This window comes from Mustelus asterias, chromosome 21 (assembly GCF_964213995.1).
Source record: "Mustelus asterias chromosome 21, sMusAst1.hap1.1, whole genome shotgun sequence".
Lineage (NCBI taxonomy): Eukaryota > Metazoa > Chordata > Chondrichthyes > Carcharhiniformes > Triakidae > Mustelus > Mustelus asterias.
In genome coordinates, this window is record NC_135821.1 from 69,866,958 (window position 1) to 69,891,656 (window position 24,699).

Genomic DNA, 24,699 nt, shown 5'->3' on the forward strand with positions numbered 1-24,699 from the left:
CTGACAGAATAGATGGGGAGAAACTGTTTTCACCAACAGGAGACTCAGTAATCAGAGGACGCAGATAGAAGGTCACCAGCGAAAGAACCAATGATGGCAAATGAGGAGATTTATTTATGTGGTGAGTTGATGCAAGCTGGAATATATTCCTTTCAGATGCAATAGGGAACCTGATAAATATATTAAAAGGAAAGATTTTAAGGGCTATGGGGAAGGAGCAGGCAAGTGGGACTAATTAAATAATTATTTAACAGGAACACAGGGCTGAATGGCCTCCTTTTGCACTGTATGCAACGATGAGAATTCCTATGTTTGCATAAATTTGCTAAGCTGCAATTACCTCCTCCCTCCAGTTGTGGCAGCATAGTCCTTTAGCCACGTCTTCCATAGCTCATAGCTAAACTGTTGAGCTTACAACTACATTCAAAATCAAAATTAAACATGACCCTCAAATAGTCACAAGTTTTGATATTTAGCTAAATATTAAAGCATGCAAGTAAGAATAAGGACAGAATGCATGGCTTTAAAACAGGGCTGAATTATATCTATCGCCCTAATCACATTACAACTTGCTTCACCTCAAGACTAGGGCTGGCCTTCAACCGTTCATGTACCATGCAACGGGAGATTGCGATAAGCCTGTTGTTAATACTGGTAAATGAGAAGAGGTTGCTGCAATCTGGGGATTGCGATGCTGCAAACCGTATTTACACTGATGGGTCTGTGGAGCTGGCAGCTGCCACGTGACCAGCAAACGCTGGTTCAAAAGGAGCAACTAAAATTACAGTAATGAAACAAGCTAATCAGAACAAGTCATCGGGGGGGGGGGGGGCAGGCCGCAAGCACGAGAGAGAGGACATGTCCCCTTTTCTTCGTGCTCTGCCACTTTTCTTTCAGCTCACGCCCAACCCTGGTTGCTCCCTGTGATGCCTTGCCCTTATCTTGTGGCTTGTTGTCTTCTTGCCTCCTGGGCCTTTTTCTTATATATTATTATCCGTGTTAGTTTTTTCCTTGTGTGAGGTGGTGCGTGGGGGGTACCGCAGTGTGGCAGAAGAAAAGGGGTGGGGGAGGGGGAAGAAAGAACAAAGGAAAATAGGGTGATGGTCTGCTTCTGTCGTACGTTTAGTTGGGGGGAGGTGATTGTTGAGGTGAGGTGGTTGTTGAGGTGGCGCGTGTTAGGAGGAGGGGGCTGCTAGGTAGATGTTTACGCGAGGGGGGGGGGGGGGCAAGCCCGCGAGAGACTGTGTGCCTTTGTGGACAGCACGGTGGCACAGTGGTTAGCACTGCTGCCTCACAACACCAGGGACCTCGGTTCAAATCCCAGCTTGGGTCATTGTCTATGTGGAGTCTGCACATTCTCCGCGTGTCTGCGAGGGTTTCCTCCCAAAGATGTGCAGGTAAGGTGCATTGGCCATGCTAAATTGCCCCCAAATGTCCCGGGATGTGTAGGTGAGAGGGATTGGTGGGGTAAATGTGTGGGATTATGGGGATAGGGCCTGGGTGGGATTGTTGTCAGTGGAGACTCGATGGGCCGAATGGCCTCCTTCTCCACTGTAGGGATTCTATGGTTTCTACACATAGATATAGCTCGAAAAAACTTGCTTGCATTTGATTTCTGTGTTCGAACCAATTTCGCAGCAAAAAATAAAGGTGTGTCAACATGAAGAAAATGCTTGCCGTTCCCCAATATTCTTGGGTGGTCACGAGGAGTTCCGTGACTCAAAACGTTTGGAAAACCCTGTGTTAACATTTTTCAAACAATTGAACAGATTTTTCTTCCCCCACCTCCAACAATGAGATTTCATATCATATGCCCATTATGCCCATTAGTAAAAGTAAAAATACGTACGTTGGTGCATCTTTCTCCCTGCATTAGGATCAGATTCCAAGCATTGGGAAACGACATGGAAAAAAAAGAGAGAAAAGTTATTAGCACCTTGACCCAGTGACCACAATTTTGAAGTGTTCAACCTTTAAAGAAATAAACTTGCAGTAATACAATGCCTTGTGACTCTCAAAGTGTCTCAAAACGCTTTGCATACAATGAACTACTCGGAATCATCAGAAAATGAAGTAGCCACTTTGCTTACAAAACAGTGATGAAAATTAATGAGCAGTTGACCTATTTTTGGTGACCTTCATTGAGAGAAGAACGTTCAGCAACACATTGGAAGAACTCATTGCTCTCCCTTGAATCATACTAATGGATTTTTCACATCAACGTGAACATCTGAAAGATGACATCCCCAACCAAGTAACACTCCTTCAGTACTGCACCAAAATATCAACCTACAGGGTTCTGGGCCTGGGTTAAAATCCACCAGCTTCTGATTCAGAGGTAAGAGTGGTACTGAATGAGCCATGATCAAAGTCCATTTATAAGGTAAAGAGTTCTCATTCTTTCAAAGACTATGCACAGTGCAAGCCAGGAGAAGCAGCACAAGATTAACATGTTATTTTCTGTCCAGTAATATCACGTTTCTCCAAGTCAGATATTATAGTGACTCTGAAGAAATTCAGAACTCTCCAATGTCCACTGCAACTGCACCATCAAAAGAACACTAGCCATACCAAGATTAGGACATATTTGCTCAAAAATATCAATCCCTCTGGCTCTGAGCAAATGTTTTGGCAATGAATCAATTAGCAATACTTTATACTAAAGAGATATAGTATAGAACTCAGTCAATGTTACTGAAATTCCAGTTGTTATTGTCTTTGATCAACTCATTATCCTGAAAGACTTTGCTCACTGTCCTATCTCAGGGCCCTAGGTTCCTTCTCAAAATTCAGAGCGAACCCAATGCAGAAATTCTTGAGATAGTTTATCACGAGCCACAATGACAACTAACCAGCAATTGAACATTTTCTATAATCGAATATCAGAAAGCCCAAAGCTTTTAATATAATGCACAGTAAGTAGGCTCACAACACCAGATTAAAGTCCAACAGGTTTATTTGGTAGCACGAGCTTTCGGAGCGCTGCTCCTTCATCAGGTGAGTGTTCCGAAAGTTCGTCCTACCAAATAAACCTGTTGGGCTTTAACCTGGCGTTGTGAGACTACTTACTGTGCCTACCCCAGTCCAACGCCGGCAACTCTACAATATAATGCATGTTAGGCTTTCTATCCAGACAACCTGAATATAGTTTCTAGCTGCCATATCAGCAAGCCAGAAAACACCCTATGGGAAATAAACAAAGCAGCAGAATGTTTCAACCTACATGGAATCTTGCTTCTTAGATTCCACTAAATCTAGGCAAATACATTCTCCCAGACACACTCAAATTTTAGATCAACAAATTGTACAACATAAACAGCAATAGAATTAGCCAGTAGTTAGGAATAGCTTCATTACAATACTATTAACTTGATCTACAATAGCAAACACAACTTTAAACTTTGGTCTTACTTGCTTTACTTCCCAGGAGTAAAATGAAAACAAATAGAATGGGGAAAGTGAGCAATGGTAAAATTAAATTTATTTAAAATTGATGTTTTCTGTTGTAGACTTAACCAAATCTTTTCCTACACAAAAATTAATCTCCTTCACTTAACGGTCAGCCTCTACCACCCTCTAAGATAAAGCAGCCCCACCTGATTGGCACCACATTCACCAGCTCAAACATTTGCTCTCTCCACCATCCACGCAGGGTGGCAGCACAGTGCATCATCTACAAGATGCACTGCAGCAACTCACCAAGGCTTCTTTGACAGCACTTCCCAAACACACAACCTCCACCACTTAGAAGAACAAGGGCAGCAGACACATGGCAACATCACCACCTGCAAGTGTCCCTTCAAGCCACATACTATCCTGACTTGGAGTTATATCACCGTTTGTTCATTGTTGCTGGGTCAAAAACCTTGCACTCACTCCTAACAGCGCTGTGGGTGTACTTACACCACAGACTACAGCGGTTCGAGGAGGCGGCTTCCTACCACCCTCTCAAGGGTTAGGAATAGCCAATATATGCTGGCATCACCAGCGATGCCCAAATCCAGTGAACAAATATAAACTCCCACATCACATTGTGGATTAACAATTTTTAACATTGCTCTTTGGCAACAAAGGCCGGAATTCTCCCATCCTGCTCACCACTGGAATTGTCGTGGGTGGGTTGCGGACAATGAGATGCCATCGACGGTCGGGTGGGAATTTCCAGCTTTTAGACCAGCGCGACCAGAGAATTCTACCCAAAATGTTTTATCGACCAATCAAAAGGCAAAAACTGACATTTACAAACACAACCAGGTCAACCTCATGTGAAAAAACAGCCACTGAAGACGAATAAAATTATTTATAAATTTAAAGTCTGCTCATACACAGGTGACTAGGTCTTTAGCCACCTTGCTAAAGGGAAAATGATAGAAATTACAAGATTTCATACAGGAAATGTTTACTTTTTAGCTTAAGAATACAAATATGCGAAAAAAGAGAACACTCAGAAGCAAGTACGCAAGTGAGGTTTAAATAAAGTTCAAGACTCTGCGTACTCATTGTTTTATTGTTATAAGTGGTAATTTGGGGCATTTTGAATGTCAGGCTGATATTTGAGGAGCATCAGCTGCACCATTGTCTGCCTCACACAATGGGCAAACCACATGAACACCAGTATTCCTGCGATAAGTGGTGGAGACTGTATCACTCATTCCATCAACATAAAGACAAGTCTGATTTACAGAAAAACAAGAGGACTCTGGGTCCAGGCAAGTGCTAAAACCTGAATGCTCTTTACAGTAGGAGACTACAACTTTGGAGTTATTTGAAGCCATATTTACCAAGATCGTCCCCCATTCTTTCCCTACAACACCACATTCACTTTAATTCAGATGACAGGTAGGGTCCACCTCTTTTGGCCTATCAACTTGACTCTTTAGCCAAATCACCAGGAAACGCGTGACTGTGGTCCGAAGTACCTAGCTGCCAACTTTCCCAATTCCCACTAGGGAAGCAACTATCATTTATTCAAATTCTTCCCCAGTAGCATGGCTGGGATTTGGAACCCTTTGGATAAACAAACATCCTATCACTCCTCAGTGCATTGTACACAAGATCATTAATCTTTTTCTCTGGAGCATAGGAGGCTGAGGGGTGATCTTATAGAGGTCTATAAAATAATGAGGGGCAGAGATCAGCTAGATAGTCACTATCTTTTCCCAAAGGTAGGGGAGCCTAAAACTAGAGGGCATAGGTTTAAAAGGGGAGAGATACAAGAGTGTCCAGAGGGGCAATTTTTTCACACAGAGGGTGGTGAGTGTCTGGAACAAGCTGCCAGAGGTAGTAGTAGAGGCGGGTACAATTTTGTCTTTTAAAAAGCATTTAGACAGTTACATGGGTACGATGGATATAGAGGGATATGCGCCAAATGCAGGCAATTGGGATTAGCTTCGGGGTTTTAAAAATGAAAGGGCGGCATGGACAAGTTGGGCCGAAGGGCCTGTTTCCATGCTGTAAACCTCTATGACTCTAATCAAGGAGAAATTCACTGTAGCTACATGGAGTAAAGCAAGCCTAACTATTACATTAACTGCAACCCATTATAGTAAGACTTACAGCCTGCCCATTCGCCTCATATAGGGGACACTTTTGTTTGATTTTGGCCAGCTCCATGTTCACTTGCTTGCTGACCACTGCCATTGGGTTTCCACCTGCAGAATAAAAGGATGAAGAGTTATAAAGCCTAGGTATTTGCTAAAAACACTGCAGTGAAACGTGGAGAAAAATAAAAACACCCTACAACGTGTCCAATATAAACTTTACACAAATGATAAAGTTTAAGTTTTATTTATTAGTCACAAGTAAGACTTACATTAACACTGCAATGAAGTTACTGTGAAATTCCCCTAGTTGCCACACTCCGGCGCCTGTTCGGGTCAATGTACCTAACCAGCACGTCTTTCAGACTGTGGGAGGAAACCGGAGCACCGAGAGGAAACCCACGCAGACACGGGGAGAATGTGCAGACACCACACAAGCAGTGACTCAAGCCGGGAATCGAACCTGGGTCCCTGGCGCTGTGAGGTAGCAGTGCTAACCACTGTGTCATCGTGCCACTCATACCGTGCCAATGTGGCTAAGTGTCCAAAAATCTCCCTTCTAAAATAACCAATTCAGTCAAGGTTCTCACTCAAGATGATGATCTTGTCACCTCTACTCAAAAGCATGCATGGGCCCACCAGGACCAAATAAGATAGTAGCGTTCAAACATGAAGAATGATCACACAGAGAAGGTACCGGAAATATCCATGGTTCACCAAGAGGCAACAACGTTGTATTAGCTATTTTCACAGTGGGGGGGGGGGGGGGGGGGGGGGGGGAGGAGAGAAGAGAGAGAGAGAGAGAGTATGGGAAGAGCAAAGTAGAGACAAACAAAAGTGAGAGAGATTTTCTTTGGCTGGATCCCGTTTGGAGTAGTGTCTATTTTATGTCACTGTTGCTCAAGAAGGGTATGCTGGTCACGGAAGGGGTACAGTGCAGATTCAGCAGAAAACACCAAAGCTAAAAAGGGCCAAATTTGGAGGGCAAATTGCATAAGTTTGGTTGTTATTCCCATAAATTGAGAATGTTGGAGGGAGATTATAACAGAGATATTTAAAATGATAAAAGTTGATTCAATACAGAGAAAGTCATTTCCTGCAATGGGGAAAACCAGCTAAAATAATTGTTAGATTACAGCTAGGCCATTTCAAATGAGATCAGGAGGCTTGCTCTACCTCACAGAAAATATCATTGGAATCCCCTCTCCCAAAAGGCTATGACTGCTGGTGTGAATTGATTTTTCTAAGATTGATACAGGGATGTGGAACAATAGGGATATGGAACAAAGGCAAGAGAACGGACTGAGGCATAGGTCAGTCAGGACCCAAGAGAATCTGATGGTAAAGCCTCAACCAAATTTCTGAAAAGCTTATTTCTTTCCCATTTCTTCTCCCTTTGTCTCCTCCCAAAAATTAAAAAACAAACAATAACTTTGAAGCTATGCAAAACTTACCAAGTCCTGTCACAACCATGGCCCCCAAGTCAGCAACATAGTTGCCCTTTCTGAATGTAGCTACTCTTCCTCCAACACGGTCCTGCAATTTAAGTGATTATGAAGTGATAAGCATGGTTATATGTATGAAACATAGTAAAACTGTTGGTTACAGTTTACAGTCTTAATTTGGGTTCATCATTGTGAGCATTTTTTTGGAATTCTCTACCCCAGAGGGCTGTTGAAGCTCAGTCATCACGTCAGAGATTGATAAATTTCTATATACTAATGACGTCATGGGGACTATATGGGAAATGATCAGCCTTGGCCTAGCTGAATGGCAGAGCAGGTTCAAGGGGCTGAAGGTCTACTCCTACTTCCACATTCCTATGTGTCACACCTGCACATTATCACCACCGGAGAGAGATCCATAAACTCCATCCCATCCTCAACATCACTAATACATGCAGGGTTAGCTTTGTCCACATTTTCCATGGCCAAAAGAGGACATTTCTGGAATCATTGGGTGGAATTTACAATTAGTGACAGGGGCCTTGATGGCAGGAGCCCCGCGTCATGTCCGTTGGGAAAGGCTGGCGGTATCCTGCCCCCAAGAGCTGCCAGTCAGAGGCCGGCAGCTCTCCACTGTCATCAGTGCCGCTGGGAGACGTGGTGGCTCCCAACAATGCACCCATCAGAGGCTCAGGATCAACAAGGGATTGCAAGTCACAGGTGAGTAAGAACTGGGTGGGGGTCAAAGCATAGGGGGCCACGAAAGGGCCAAGGGCAACTTTCAGCAAGCTTCTCCCTTCCCATTGCTGGGTCCCTCAAATCAGGCATTTAAGTGCCTTTGAATTAGGAACTCTTTAAGAACGAACAAGCAAGGTTTGCTTTTGATTTGATTTGATTTATTATTGTCACATGTATTGGTATACAGTGAAAAGTATTATTTCTTGCGCACTGTACAGACAAGGCATACCGTTCATCGAGAAAGAGAGAGTGCAGAATGTAGTGTTACAGTCATAGCTAGGGTGTAGAGAAAGATCAACTTAGTGCGAGGTAGATCCATTCAAAAGTCCGATGGCAGCAGGGAAGAAGCTTTTCAGACTTCCCACGTAGTGACTTCCCTGCTGTCATTGGTTGAACAGCAGTAGTGGTGGGATAAGGCCCTCGAGTGGCATCCGAGCAAGAAGACTGCCTACAAGTATTCCCACCCCAGAGTTAACCTGGCAGAGAAGGAGGGGTCCTCACTCTGCACCCTCTCGCCCAATTAAATGCCTCCCACTTTCATACTCACTTCAAGAAGGAGCATTAAATTCCACCCATTAATTCCGTTTCTCTCTCCACAGATGCCACTTGACCTGAATATTTCCAATATTTTCCACTTGTATTTTAGATTTAAAGCAATCACAGTATTCTGCTTTTCTTTTATTGCATTAAACATCGAGGAAGTGTTTGGTGAACACAAGTCTTATTAGGTCTTCAATATCTTGGGAAGATTAATTTCAAAGGCTAGCCAAGTAGACATATTCACTTGTTTTATACACAAGTCTGCCAGCTAAAAAAGCACATGCTCTGTTCTCCAATGGACAGAAGTCCCACCTGCAGCACACCTCCACCAGCGATTGATTCATTAAATAACTGTCCACCTCACAGCTAAAAAACAGCTATTCAAAGAATACTACAGGCTCATTGGCGCCCGGACGATTTTGTTCTCAGTAATTAAATGTGAGCAAGCAAATTTAAAATCATATCTGTGCATTGAACTTTAACTTTGAACGAAAAGTCAGTTATGAATTTCATTTTGTTAAATAAATTGCTGGCGTTGTTTCATCCGTCTCATATGTTGCTTTGGTTTCACAAACGTTTCTTGCTAGGCTTTCCGCATCAGTGAACATAAATTGGACTTACTCTTGCCTCCAGGACAGTGACATCCATTCCAAAGCTCTGTAATTGGCGAGCTGCTGCCAGACCTGACACTCCTGCACCAATGATTATCACTTTGCCCGTTTTCTTTGCTGCGAATCATAATGTATCTCCAGTTACTGGACAAACGATCAACAGAATGGCCCCAAAATCATCCAAACTAGAATAATAGAATCCCTACAGTGCAGAAGGAGGCCATTCGGCCCATCAAGTCTGCACCGACCACAATCCCCTCCAGACCCTATCCCCATAACCCCATGCATTTACCCGAGCTAGTCCCCCTGACATTAGTGTCAATTTAGCACGGCCAATCCACCTAACCCGCACATCTTTGGACTGTGGGAGGAAACGCCACACAAGACACGGGGAGAATGTACAAACTCCACACAGTCAACGACCCAAGCCGGGAATCGAATCCAGGTCCCTGGCATTGTGAGACAGCAGTGCTCATTGCTGTGCCACCGTGCCATTCTACTAGTGTGCCTGAATTATATTTAGATATTCAAAACAATTTGGAGCATCTTCTGGCACTATTTTCACAACACCATGAACTCGTTTCCCTGGTCACCAATTCCAGCTTCCCCTCCCTAATCACTGCAAGCCGATTCAGTCTGAGACAATCTTGCAATCCTATCTGATCCTGAGCTGTGCTTCTGACCCCATACCCTCTCCATCCTCAGGATTGCCTACTTCCACCTCCAGACTAACACCCACCCCTGACCCTGCTTCAATCCATCAGCTACTAAAACCCTCATATATAATTACTTCCATACTCTAGTACTCCAATGTTCCTCTGTCGGTCCAGCCCAGTCCCATAAACTTGTGCTCACTCAAAATTCTCCTGCCTATATCCTAACTCACACCAGGTCCCACTATGCCATCACCTTTCAATTCATTGATCTACATTGGCTACTAGTGGCTAGAATTCTTGTGCCCACAGAAAGTCGGTGTGCAAGTGCAACATGCAATGAAAAAGGCAAATGGGATGTTGGAATTTATTGCAAAGGGGCTGGAGTATAAATGTAGAGAAGTGTTGTTGCACTTGTAAAGAGCGTTGGTGAGGCCACATCTGGAGTACTGCGTCCAGTTTTGGGTCTCCTTATTTGAGGAAGGATGTGGTGGCATTGGAGGCAGTTCAGAGGAAGTTCACCAGATTAATTCCGCGGATGAAAGGGTTGACGTATGAGGAGAGATTAAACAATTTGGGCTTGTACACGCTGGAGTTTAGAAGGACGAGAAGGGATCTGATCAAAGTATATAAAATTTTTAAAGGGATTGATAAAGTAAATGCAGACCAAATGTTTACTCTTATGGGGCAATCTAGAACAAGAGGTCACAGGTATAGGTTGAGAGACGATAGATTTAAAACTGAGATGAGGAGGAATTACTACTCGCAGAGGGTGGTGAATTTGTGGAACTCGCTGCCCCCATAGCGCGGTGGAGTCTGAATCGTTGATTGGTTTCAAGAAGGAGATATAGATATGGGGGAGTGGGGGGGGAAGAGATTTGAGACCAAGGGCTGAATTTGCTTCCTTCTGCTCCTAATTCCTATGTTTCTCACATCTCTCCACAGCCTTCCCCTCCATTCCTATAACCTCTGCCAGCTCTACAACGAAAAAGCAAGCAATCTAGGTCAATGCTGTTCATCCAGCAGAAGGAAGTCTTCAGTTGCAAGCAATAAAATAAAGCAAAAACTTACTCCAACAAGTAAATTAAAGAAAAGGGTTTAATGAAGAAATTTCATTACTCCAACACGAGGCCACACCCTGGGCCATCCAAGCTCCCCACAATTCCCATCTGCTGCTTATTTATACTGAGTCAGCTGACCACCACATCATTTTGTCATTGGCTACATGGTCTACTGGGTCAGCTGACCCTCTCACCATTGGTCACATTATAACAAATCCAATGTTATCATTGGTTACATTCCAACAAATGTAATTAGGATTATTTTCAGAATGAACACATATATTATTGCAAAAATTGTAATGGCATTAGTCAATTGCTTACTTGGAAGTGGTTTCACCCGTTTGTAGATACCAAAGTTAATTAGCCCATGGCGTTCTAAGTAGCTGTGTATCCGGTGAACTAATACTGGGTCACCTGAGACAAAGAGGAATTAACAGTGTGTGGCTGGACAAACTGGATTACTGAAATACATCACACACACACAAACCAAACCGATTTTTCCATGAAGAAAACTATACATATGCTTTAAAAATAATCCAGGAAAGCACTGCACATCAGTTTCACCTAAGTTTGTTACTTCTCTGTGAAAGTTCAGCTCTAATTGTGGCCTAGACAATCCCACACACAATTTTAAATAATCTGAAAAATAAATTATTTTACTTCCATACTTGAATTTTGTAATAAAGTACTCCCACACCCCCATTTTATATTGTAAATGAGCAATGCACTTCCATTAGTCACAGATTGGTACCTATTTGGACATCACCCTAAATTCAGGAAAAGCTTTGTATGCAACCACTTGCGAACTCGCTCCCAGTAACCCCACTTACTGTTGTATGGAGACTCCAGCTGCTGATGAGTTACCTCAAAGGTCAGCTGCACTTTAGGGTTGTCCAGCCAGAGCTGCAACTGTTTAAATAGGGAAAAACAGATGATGAATAATTGCACTTCAAATGAACTTACGGAAATGTATGCTAGGTTGTCGAGAGGACAATGCCAACAGCTGCCCACAAGAGTTTTTGTAGGTTTCTATCTGGAGCTGTTGTGATCGAGCTTCTGATGCTCTGTAGAGGGTAACGTGCTGTATCTATTGTGTTTGCAAGCAGGGCAAGCAACAGGGAGACTTCGCAACCAGTCAGACTGAAGAATCCTTGCAGACACACACAGTCTAAACCAGGAAGTACAAATTAGATTTAAATCATGGACTGAAAGTTAAATAGAGAGAGGTGGGGATGAAAAATGGGATTGAGCAAAATAAAAGGGGCAAAAAAATTATAAAAATAAGTAACTCATAGAAATCATAGAAACCCTACAGTGCAGAAACAGGCTATTCAGCCCATCAAGTCTGTACCGACCACAATCCCACCCAGGCCCTATCCCCATATCCCTACATATTTTACCAACTAATCCCTCTAACCTACGCACCCCAGGACACTAAGGGCAATTTTTAGCTTGGCCAATCAACCTAACCCGCACATCTTTGGACTGTGGGAGGAAACCGGAGCACCCGGAGGAAACCCACGCAGACACGAGGAGAATGTGCAAACTCCACACAGACAGTGACCCAAACCGGGAATCGAACCCAGGTCCCTGGAGCTGTGAAGCAGCAGTGCTAACCACTGTGCTACTGCGCCGCCCAACCACTGTGCTACTGTTGTAGATTTTAAAGGAATATGATTCCACGCTTGTAAAATTATATTTTCAGGGATAGAGGTTGTTTGACGTTACAGTGGCACAGTGGTTAGCACTACTGCCTCGCAGTGCCAGGGACCTGGGTTCGATTCGCAGCTTGGGTCACTGTCTGTGTGGAGTTTGCACATTCTCCCCATGTCTGCGTGGGTTTCCTCCAGTTTCCTCCCACAGTCCAAAGATGTGCGGGTTCGGTGCATTAGCCATGCTAAATTGGCCCTTAATGTCAGGGGGACTAGCTAGAGTAAGTGCATGGAGTTATGGGGATAGGGCCTGGGTGGGATTGCGGTCAGTGCAGGATCGATGGGCTGAATGGCCTCCTTCCTCACTGTAGGATTCTATGATTCTAATAACTTAGTATGCAGTTAAAAATTCATTTACATTTGAATGGACCAACCCTAACTTTTCCTGCTGCATTTAATTTGTAACTATTGAGTAAGTACCACAAAGTCGCTTTGATTTCAATGTTGAGTCTATTGGCAAGGTTCCAATACAGCACAGACCGTGGAAGAATGGGGTAACTCTGAACACAATGTCCAGATTTCAGCATTTAACTGTGCGGGTCTGTACTGCAGGAACTGCTGTCCACTGTATTCCATAATAATGGTGAGCTTCATTATCAATACAGAAACAGCATCATTAATACACTCAGCCATGTCATCCATTTTCTTGCCATAAACTGTATTAAGGGTGACAGATTTCAATGGCAATCAGATTTACGAAAGCAAGGATTGAAAAGCAGCATGCCAGAATTGTATTAATTGGAAATGAAAATGATTTTTTTTTACAAAGGTCAATAGTATGTTACAAGTTACCTATGGACTGGAAATAATTCAGTGTAAATTCATGAATTCAATACCTTCTATTCTATTGAAAACTTTGCACATAAATAAAGGATAAAGAGTCACTAAGAATTACTTATTCCATAAATGACTGTTAACAAGTCTGCATTCACTGGAATTCAACAACCCAAGGACTCTGTTTCCCAGGTTTAGGGAGGAAACAAATCGACATGTTTATGGTACATGGAGAAGACTATAATGAGTGGGAATCAATGGCCAGGAGTGACATAAAAATAGAGAATTAACAACACTTGGCATTATTGGTTCCTACAGATTAAGCGATTTGTGATGAAAAGACACCACAACATTCAATTCTCCAAAAACTGTTGATCAATTTGTGCCGCTTCACCATTAGCCTCGACGAAACCAAGAGAAATACAACCCTGCCACGAGTGTCCCGACTGAAAAGTCAACAAAATGCTGAATTTACTCTGCGAATGCAAATCAATCTTATTGCAGCCATTTAGGGCTGGTAACTCATGTTGTAAAGAACCTGTTCATGACCTAATATATTGGCCAGACATGACACTCCGCCTCGGAGACCCAGAAACTGAACAATGAAGTTGTGGAATAGAAACAAAAAATGCTGAAGAAAAGTCCTTCGGACTCGAAAGGACAACTTTGTTTCTCCCTCCACGGACGCCGCCAGACTTGCTGAATTTATCCAGCATTTTATGTTTTTATTTCAGATTTCTAGCATCCGCAGTATTTTGCTTTTACTTTAATGGAGCTGTGGAGTTGCACTCCAGCAGGTCGTGAATTGTTCCTAGAGGTTTTATATATTTTTTAAATCCGTCTTAGCTGTAAACCAAATGGTGATTTTGGGCCTATGGTTCCCAAAGTTCTCGTCCATTGGAGGTTTTTCCTCATTTTCCATCCGTTGAAGACCAATTGATGGAGGTTGATTGTTCTGATTAGTCAGCACAATTATCGTAAACTACACATCTTGGACTTCATGCATCGAACAATTCCCATGTTCTATGAAAACAGTTCCATGATAGACAGACATCAAATCACAGTCTTTGGTAGAGATTAAAATCATCGCAATAAGCATTTTTTTCTTTATTCTTTCACGAGATGTGAGCATTACTGGCAAGGCCAACTTTGGTTGCCCGCCCCTGATCGCCCTTGAACTGAGATCAGTTAAGAGTCAGCCACATTGTGTGGGTCTGGAGTCACATGTTGGCCAGGCTACGCAAGGATGGCAGATTTCCTTCCCCAAAGGTTATGACTGAACCAAGTGGGGGTTTTTACAGCAATTGCTGACAGTTGTCAAGGTCACCAACACTGAGACTAGCTTATATAATCCCAGATTTATTAACTGAATTTAAATTCCACCATCTGGCATGGTGGGATTTGAACCCATGTCCCCAAGAGCATCAGTCTGGCCCTCTGGATTACTACTCCAGTGTCAACCGAACAATAGAATGGCAATTCCCTTCAGGATACACCATGACATGATTTTGTGGCCAGTTATGCCAAGATATTGCAAGATACCCAGGAGTAGATTGCTGCTGAGCTGCCCTTTCTCCTTCCTCCTCCACCCCACCAGGGCAGATAATTATACAATGACAGAAGGGAGATAAAGGCAATGGCAACACAAAATTAACCTTTGCCTTGGTAGCAAGAAGTCTGTGCAAATATATTTTGAATCGTCAAGTATCACCTGCAACACCCTTTTATTCTCTCCACCTGTTAATCATCATCCTCTGATGAGGCTAGATTAATCAATCACAACATACATGTGCTGCAGTGTATACCACACCTCAAAATATTGGTTAGGGTGAATTTTAAAGGTAAATTACCTGTTGTGAAGCCTATAAATCTAAATTAGTTATTTGACTAGTATGCCCCATTACGTTGCTCTTGTGTTCAAGTTTGGGGAGTTGACATTGTTGTAAGCCATGTGCTAGTACTTTGGGTTACACCTGTTGAGATGACACCAGTACTCTTAATTATTTAAAAGGTGCAACAATGATAAATATTATGACTTATACTAACCATATAGGCAGAGTTTACAGTTACCTATTGACAGTTTCTGCACTGTACAAAAAGTTACTGCCATTACTGCTGATGGGGAGGTTGCTGATATGTCATTCCGTAGAGTTACTCACATAGATGCACCCAAGTTATGATGGACAATGGGTACATCCGAGATGAGAGGAAATTCGTCGCAGCAAAAGTCAGTCTAAGTGATTGCCATTTGTTGCAGGCAAATTCTCAAAGAACAGATCGAGTGGTTAAACCTTACCAGAGCAGCAATGAGCTGAGAAATTCAGTTTGTCACAGCTGAAATGCATGCAATGGCAGAACGTGGGTGGTCATCTGCCCTCAATGAAACTCCAAACCCGTTTGCAGTTTTTCAAACAAGTCTTGCAACATATGATTCAGAATCAATCCCTTCAGATGTTGCCTTCTCTTGAAGATGAATAACAAATGATCCCAACCGACCTGTTTATGTGAGAACATAAAAAAATAGGAGCTGAAGACCAAATGGCCCTCTAGCCAACTCCAGTGTTTGAGCTGACTGATCTGTATCTGTGCTACAAGTACTTGGCAAGAACCTCAAGAATCAAACCAGTATGAGGAATTATTTGCTGTGTCATTAAATACAACTAAAGAACAACATGTTAACAGAATGAGTGATTGACCATCAATCAATGCCTCATAATCGATCACAATTCAACTTTTCTTCCAACAATCTATTAAACTCTGCTCACAGCATCAACTCAGTGTCCATAGCTCCACCTGCACTTTCAGTAAACCTAATCTTCAGTGGGGTGAATGGGTTAAAATGCCACCAGTTAACAACTACAGTTTCTAACCACAACAGAAGTGCTCCAGGATAGCCACATTTTCCTGACCTCTTTGATGGGCAAGATAACAATGCGCTGCGAGACTATATTATACAGACAAGGCTTAAAACTGGAAGTCTACCCGATAGAAGTCTACAAGATTATGAGAGGCATGGACAGAGTAGATATTCAGAAGCTTTTTCCCAGGGTGGAAGAGTCAATTACTAGAGGGCACAGGTTTAAGGTACGAGGGGCAAGGTTTAAAGGAGCTGCACGAGGCAAGTTCTTTTTTTTTTTACACAGAGGGTGGTGGGTACCTGGAACTCGTTGTCGGGGGAGGTAGTGGAAGCGGGTACGGTAGTGACTTTTAAGAGGTGTGTTGACAAATACATGAATAGGATGGAAATAGAGGGATATGGTCCCTGGAAGGGTAGGGGGTTTTAGTTCAGTCGGGCAGCGTAGTCTGTGCAGGCCTGGAGGGACGAAGGGCCTATTCCTGTGCTGTAAGTTTCTTTGTTCTTTGTAGAAGTCAGGTTTATTATAAGAAATAAAATTATGCACAATACTTTTCGCTTCTAAATAAATGTTTAAATTGTTAAGTTCTTTTAGCAAATGTTTTGATGTTTTATATGCGGAACACATTCTCGCTACACAAGATATACCAGTACAAACCTGAGCAAGTTGAGTATACCAGACATACTGCTCAGATTTGCCGTATACTTAGTTTAAAGATATCAGCTCCTTCAAAGGTCAGCTCTTGATCAAATTTATTGACTTGAGTGACATGCATTCACTAATGGGAGTACTTTCCCAAAGAGGTTATCAGTGAAGAGTCACCCATTAGTGATCACTCAGGGGCCAACTTGGACCACATTTTCATTTCAGAAGTACTAACTGTTTTAAAATACTAATAGAAAAACTTAACAGAAAAGTCACAAAGATGGATAGTATTGTCCTTTAACACAACTGATTACTTGGCAATTAGTGGCAGCTAATGGAGTTACATGGGAATTAGGAGCAGGAGGCGGCAAATTCAGCCCTTCGAGCCTGCTCTGCCCTTCAATCAGATCATGACTAACCTCTCCCTGGTCTCAAAACCACCTCCCCACTTCTTCCCCATATACCTCTTTCCCCTTTTTTAAAAAAAATTAGAAATATATCTATTTCCCTCTTGAAACCATTCAACAATTCAGATTCCATCGCGCTATGGGGCAGCAAGTTCCACAAATACACCACCAACTATGAGAAGTAGGTCAACTCAACATCAGCAGTGTAAATCTAAATATCCTCTGTTCATTTTTAGGTGGATGAAAGGTATAATTGCTGGAAATCATAAAGGAACTCTGCAAGGATGTGTGTGCAGTACATAGAAAGCATAAGAAGAGAAGTATGTCACAATGGCATGACACTTAGCCTCCCATTCTGCATTTTTCATTTAAACTGTTAGTAAACTGATATCCTCCCAAGTTTCTAACTTACACTTTCAGTCAATGTGCTTTCAAATTTCCACACAACAACCCAAAAGCTTAACAGTGTCTCAACTGCAGGTGGGAGCTCTGAAAATTAAATTTGCCAAACTGTCAAAAGGACCCCACTGCTAATTATTAGACTTTTAATACCTGAAAGGGTTAATAATCACAAGTCTAAAAATCACATAAGCTGCTATGAGAAAAAAAGGTCTCAAGTCTTCACAGATAAGCAGCAAGACTTTTAGTCTGAGAGAATTCATTAAATCAGACATCTGGAACTGGAAGAAGGGAGTGACGTCCACAGACAGACACACTCTCGGATATCCATGATAACTTGTAACACTGATGAAGTAGGTCAGCTAACATGATTTAAGTCTTCATGCTGATTGGATATTATAATGAAGCAAGCATGAGGTGATTGTGATTGGTTTTAATATATGTACCTTATGAATGACGTAACCTTACTCAATAACTGTGAGTGGATAGAGATAACTCCTATACCGTGATTGGTATATGCTAATTACTTGTAATCGAATTTGAAACTATAACTGCTTGCGTATTCCTGAATTCTGGGCTCTGGCTAGTTACCGGCACTGACTATGGCTTTCCAGGGACCTCGCTACATAGCTTGCATTAAAACAGCTGTTTAAGAGAACTCCATTACTTGAAGGGTAAAGTTGTGATCAATCGAAAGGCTGAACATCAAAGTCCACAACGACACTCAAGACACAACATTATGGTTTGAAAATAAAAACTCAGAGGATTCTGATCCCCTTCAGCAAAGAAAAATTATTATACTCATCTTAAATCTTTATTTTAAATGATTTAAGAAATTATGTTCTAGTATATAAACTTACTGTGCGGTTTCTGATGTATAGAAACACCTTCTGGGTCTGTGCAGGACCACTGATAATGTCTGGGAAACAGGCTGCTTCCTGTGAGGTCATGCGATCGTGAGGTAGACGACTCTGGAAAGCAGCACCCTCAACACCTGATAAGAATGAACTCACAAAATTAGTGCAATAAAACTTTTAACCTAGGGTTGTGAAGAAACACGAGATGAACCACGATAGCCTCCAATTAAAAACAAAATGTCATCTGCCAGGTAGCACCATGTCAGGGTCAATAACTCCTCCCGTGAATGTGACTGCTGACCCTAACCAATCTCGTCCAAGAACCCCCTCCATGCACTGTTCCCCACCTCTGCCCCTGGACAGCGTCCTAAACAATGGCAAAAGATTGAACCCTGATCACCAGGACCCCACCCACAGATCAAATCTTAGCTGGAGATGCTTCAGATCCCACAACCCAATAGCCGCTCACCACCTTCCTTCCTCACAAATACCTGCGACATAAAAGAATTAAACACAAAATTAAAACTAAACCAGCGCACAGAATAAAAAATAAAAAATAAAGTAATTTTTAAAAAATACATACCTGCGATCGACCCTGCCAGATTGATGTTGCTCCAATGCACTGCGGGAACGAACGTAAAAACATTCACACGCATGCGCACACTACTAGTTTCCCTAATTTCCGCGGTCTTGTATTAAAACAATATCTTAAATTTAACATTAATATATTTTCTTATCGATATTTAACGTCTCTGGCAGATATATACAACATTAAACGCATTGAAAGGGTTGCCAGGGCAGTTACCTCAAACTACTATTGACTATTACGAGCCACGTTTCCACTCAAATCATTGGGATTATTCTATGATAACTGCCCCAGTAACTCTTCCAGTACACTAATTATATTACTGTATCTTTAAATTTTTAGTCCCTTTTTCTACAAATAGCGCCTTCCACTGCCCCCCAAAAGTCAACATAGATTATTTAAATTACTGGAGACCAATGAATTGTCAGATTCAATCCAACTTGGGGTTGACTGGTTAGTCAATCTAAATGGCAATTTTTTTGCTGACTGCTCTAACAAAACTCCTATATTAACGTAACAGAAGAACTCGATAATTTAGAATTTAAAACCAATGTGAAATTTTAGCACAATATTTAGTGAAACGGGTTACAGAATAGGCTTGTTTATTTGAAACTAATATTTTTTATACAAATATGTACATACAATTAGAAAATTTTTTTTTAGATTGGTTTAAAATTAACAAATTAGAATAGCTTACACATTAATAGATATTTAAACATCACAAATGAATAAAGTAGGATGTCTCAATTCTACAATATGGAATATGAGGAAGCATCAGAAAGATTCAATGGGTCTGCCCTCCCCAAATGTAGTTGGTCTCAACTGAAGTAACAATAAGGGTACTAGAACAGGCCTCAGCATTCCCCGGGCTAGGAAATAGTCAAAGGGAAGTGGCAAAAGTCAACCGTAGTTCCCCTGCTAAACATTATCCAATGATCCCCAATAGAAAGTAGGCACATGTAAACATCAGGTGATGCTCACATCAGGTTGAGGCACAACAATCATACCCCTTACATTCAAACAATCTGCTAATGCTCACCATCTATCTAAGCTCATAAAGAAAGGCTGATTGGCCAAGTTACACGCTGGTGACTGTTAAACTACATGCCAACAAGAAGCAGTATTAGCAAAGAAATGTGCAGGGGGAAATTTAACCCTATGAAAACAAAATGACATAAGGTCTAAATATGGTTCAAATCAGGACCACATTACGTCAATGCATACTTCTGCAGTTTGACTGAGTCTTTCATTGTACTGAAGAAATTAGTATCTTATATATTATGGACATTTCAAATGTTTCCTAATATACACAGTTGTTTTTTTAAGAACTCCCTCATTAGCAAGTTTCACAATCTGCGTACATGTTCTTTCCCCATCTTGAGCACCAATAGATTTCTTCTCATTATCAAGGTTTAAAATCTGCACGAGTCCACCCTCTTCTCTAATCCCAAATGATATTCCCACATCCTAATTTCTATGGTGCCTCAAAGCTGTCTATGTTCATAAATCGCAGAAAGTCAGAATGCAGGTGCAGCATGTGATAAAAGGCGGCAAATGGGATGTTGGTATTTATTGCAAAAGGACTGGAGTATAAAAGTAGAGAAGTGTTGTTGCAATTTTATAGAGTATTGGTGAGATATCTCCAGTTGTAGTCCCCTTATTCAAGGAAGGATGTGGTGGCATTGGAGGCAGTTCAGAGGAGGTTCACCAGATTGATCCTGGGAATGAAGGGGTTGACGTATGAGGAGAGGTTAAACTGTTTGGGCGCGCTGGAGTTTAGAAGAAGAGAGGGGATCTGATAGAGGTATATAAAATTTTTAAAGGGATTGATAAAGTTAGTGCAGACCAAATGTTTCCTCTTGTGGAGAAATCTAGAACAAGAGATCACAAGTATAGACTGAGAGATGGTAGATTTAAAACTGAGAGAAGGAACTACTTCTCGCAGAGGGTGACTTAATTTATGGAACTCGCTGCCCTATAGCGCGGTGGAGTCTGAATCTTCGAGTGTTTCAAGAAGGAGATGGATATATATCTAGGATAAAGGGATATGGGGAACAGGCAGATGAGAGACCAGGGAGAGATCAGCCATGATCTGATTGAATGGCGGAGCAGGCTCGAAGGGCTGAATTTGCCTCCTTCTGATGTTCCTAAGCTTGCTTTTCTTTTCATGCCAATTCCCCCTCTATCATTGTTACCACTCTCAACAAACCCTCACCCTCCCTCCCGCAAACCCAGGCCAAAGCATCTCTAGTAGTATCATCACAATCCTAAACAGGAAGCTATATCTGCAATCCTTCACTTGCTTTCTAACCTTTATCATATCAATGTACATCCACACTCATTATTCTTCTGATCTACCGGCTTCCTCCTAAATGCCAAAAAGTGTTGTGCCGCATGGTCTTTCTACTCCCAATATTTCTTGTTGAAATCAAGATTCATCACACCAGATTCTACTCTTGCTTTTCCAGTACCTCGAAGCTTTTTACCATTTTACCATATTCAATCCTCCCTTCTTCCAACAGTTTTACCTGTTGCACATATGCACCCAAATGTAAAACAGCAGTTAAATCAAGATACTGTGAAGAACAACAATGCTTGAGCAAGATTATCATCTTAATCTCAAGAGTGGACGACAGAATGAAATCAAAACCAAGAATTTCTTTTTAACCAACAGTTAATAGTGACAGTCAATTTTAACCCTTCACTGTGGACATCAAACTTCAATGGGAGGAAATTCAATGGTGACTTGCCAGTAAAGCTGCTGCTGGCAAAACCAAGAAGCCAGAGGAAAGGGGAGGTGTACAAAATTATGAAAGGTATAGATAGGGTGAACAGTGGGAAGCTTTTTCCCATGTCGGAGGTGACGATCACGAGGGGTCACAGGCTCAAGGTGAGAGGGGCGAGGTATAACTCAGATATCAGAGGGACGTTTTTTTACACAGAGAGTGGTGGGGGCCTGGAATGCGCTGCCAAGTAGGGTGGTGGAGGCAGGCACGCTGGCATCGTTTAAGACTTACCTGGATAGTCACATGAGCAGTCTGGGAATGGAGGGATACAAACGAATGGTCCAGTTGGACCAATGAGCGGCACAGGCTTGGAGGGCCGAAGGGCCTGTTTCCTGTGCTGTACTGTTCTTTGAAACAGATACACTGGGATCCCCCAAAAATAGCAGCCGGAACTTCAACAAGCCTTGCTTCCAAAACATTCTGGAGGTCTGTTGCACATCAATTTTAAACAGACAGAAACCCTCAAGAAAGACACTGTTGGGAGGAGAAATTGGGTGTTTCAAAAAAGATCAATCCAAGATAATTATATTTCTTGGATACCTTGAAAGAACCAAGTCTGACCGATGGCTTTGGTGGGTGAGGGGGAGCAGGGGCTTGCACTACAAAACAGGAGAGTCATACAGCCCAGATTGTGTACAGAGGATGCACTGCTGAACTCTGCAAGGAGCAAGATGGGAAGCTGAATGTCACATATCTTGACATTGGACGAACAGACAACTGGAGATAGATACTTGCGTTTTCATTAACTTTAACCATCACTGAATTGTTCCGTAATCACTGGTGACTAATACACATTTTAATTTGCAATCCAATCTGTCCAACATTCCAATTCAGAAATCAGCTCACATAAATTATACGAGTCTAAAAACAAAAATCGGGATCTCTTATTTCTTGCTAGTTTGGGGATATTTGACATCCAGTGCATACTGAAGGCCTTCAGCTTGTTGGGAGTTTCCTTGCCGCTCCCCCACCCCATTATAAACTCCCTACTCTTAGTAAATGTCACTTACCAGATGGTTCTTCTGGGTCACTTTCAATCTCCTCCTCAGGTGGAGGTGGCAGTGGTGGCGGCACCTGCTTCTTTTCTTTTTCAGCCTTTGCATTGCGTTCCTCTTCCGAATAATATTCATCTTCTGATAGGTTTGCCAGGCTCTCATCCATCTCTCTATACTCAACCTACAAAGAGTATTGCAGAGGTCAATCTCCCACACTGTGGCAGTGACCATTTAAAAATACAAACTAGATTTTTAATGCCAGCATTAGTGTTCTATGAACACAGATCTCTCTTTGGTAATAGCATCATAGAAACCCTACAGTGCAGAAAGAGGCCATTTGGCCCATCGAGTCTGCACTGACCACAATCCCACCCAGGCCCTACCCCCATATCCCTACATATTTACCCACTAATCCCTCTAACCTACGCATCTCAGGACACTAAGGGGCAATTTTAGCATGGCCAATCAACCTAACCCACACATCTTTGGACTAATGAGGCTTCGGCCTTCTTTATAACAATACTTGACTTAATATTTTGATTTGTGTAAGTGATCTACAATAACGAGTCATTTTGCTGCACACAGGAAGCATAGAATTAGAATTATAAAGTGCAGTAGGAGACCATTTGACCCATCGTGCTGTCAGCTCTTTGAAAAAACCTTCAAATAATCGCACTCTTCTGCTCTTTCCCCATAACCCACCTAAATTCCAGTAATCATTCAATTCCCTTTTGAAAATTGCTATTAAATTTACTTCCACATCCTTTTCAGGCAGTGCCTTCCAGATCATAACAACTCACAAAAAAAGATGCTGGCAACAAGTTCATTGATATCAGAAGCATCTATGGAGGCAACATACTTTAATAACCCATACGGTCCTCATGGACTACTCAAAGTTTATTAGTGACCCAAGCCGGGAATTGAACCCGGGTCCCTGGCGTTGTGAGGCAACAGTGCTAAACACTCTGCCACCCTAATACTCAGATTGACAATTGCTGGGATCTCACCTGAAACATAAAAGCTGTAATCACCCTGAGCAATTATGAATGTGCAAGGCAACCAGCAAATTTGAGGAAGTAACAACGACACCTCGAGTTGAACATCTCAAGAACCTGATCGATTGTTGCCACTCACCATTTGTCTTTTGTTGAAACTCACTGGATTTTCACATTAACTACCTAGTAAACTCACCAAGAACAAAGAACAAAGAAAATTACAGCACAGGAACAGGCCCTTCGGCCCTCCAAGCCTGCACCGACCATGCTGCCCGACTGAACTAAAACCCCCTACCCTTCCGGGAACTATATCCCTTCATTCCCATCCTATTCATGTATTTGTCCAGATGCCCGTTAAAAGTCACTACCGTATCTGCTGCCACTACCTCCCCCGGCAGCGAGTTCCAGGAATCTACCACCCTCTGTGTAAAAAACTTGCCTCGTACATCTCCTTTAAACCTTGCCCCTCGCACCTTAAACCTGTGCCCCCCTAGTAATTGACTCTTCCACCCTGGGAAAAAGCTTCTGACTATCCACTCTGTCCATGCCCCTCATAATCTTGTTGACTTTTATCAGGTCTCCCCTCAACCTCTGTCATTCTAGTGAGAACAAACCAAGTTTCTCCACCCTCTCCTCATAGCTAATGCCCTCCATACCAGGCAACATCCTGGTAAATCTTTTCTGTAGCCTCTCCAAAGCCTACACATCCTTCTGGTAGTGTGGCGACCAGAATTGAACACTGTATTCCAAGTGTGGCCTACCTAAGGTTCTATAAAGCTGCAACATGACTTGCCAATTTTTAAACTCAATGCCCTGGCCAATGAAAGGCAAGCGTGCCGTATGCCTTCTTGACTACCTTCCCCATCTGCGTTGCCACTTTTAGTGACCTGCGTACCTGTACACCCAGATCCCTCTGCCTATCAATGCTCTTAAGGATTCTGCCATTTACTGTATATTTCCTATCTGTATTAGACCTTCCAAAATGCACAAAAGGTTTGGGTTGGAATGCAATGACACAAGTACCTTTTCAATGACATGCTAAGAGCTAATGCATTCAATCAATTGGACTCTAAAAATGAACAATTTAAATTGATCAATCT

General features: G+C 42.2%; 1 protein-coding gene across 2 annotated transcripts in view; it reads right to left on the bottom strand.

Annotated features, from left to right (window-relative positions):
- Positions 1-24,699, bottom strand: part of kdm1a (lysine (K)-specific demethylase 1a) — a 73,165-nt gene that overhangs the window by 42,445 nt on the left and 6,021 nt on the right. For both annotated transcript variants that reach the window (XM_078238146.1, XM_078238147.1), the window contains exons 2-10: positions 22,620-22,785; positions 18,821-18,859; positions 18,241-18,374; positions 11,419-11,497; positions 10,910-11,002; positions 8,885-8,991; positions 6,995-7,076; positions 5,557-5,651; positions 1,850-1,867 (exon numbers count right to left, since the gene is read on the bottom strand). In XM_078238146.1, coding sequence (XP_078094272.1) covers positions 1,850-1,867; positions 5,557-5,651; positions 6,995-7,076; positions 8,885-8,991; positions 10,910-11,002; positions 11,419-11,497; positions 18,241-18,374; positions 18,821-18,859; positions 22,620-22,785 — 813 coding nt within the window. The remainder of the gene's footprint in view (positions 1-1,849; positions 1,868-5,556; positions 5,652-6,994; positions 7,077-8,884; positions 8,992-10,909; positions 11,003-11,418; positions 11,498-18,240; positions 18,375-18,820; positions 18,860-22,619; positions 22,786-24,699) is intronic.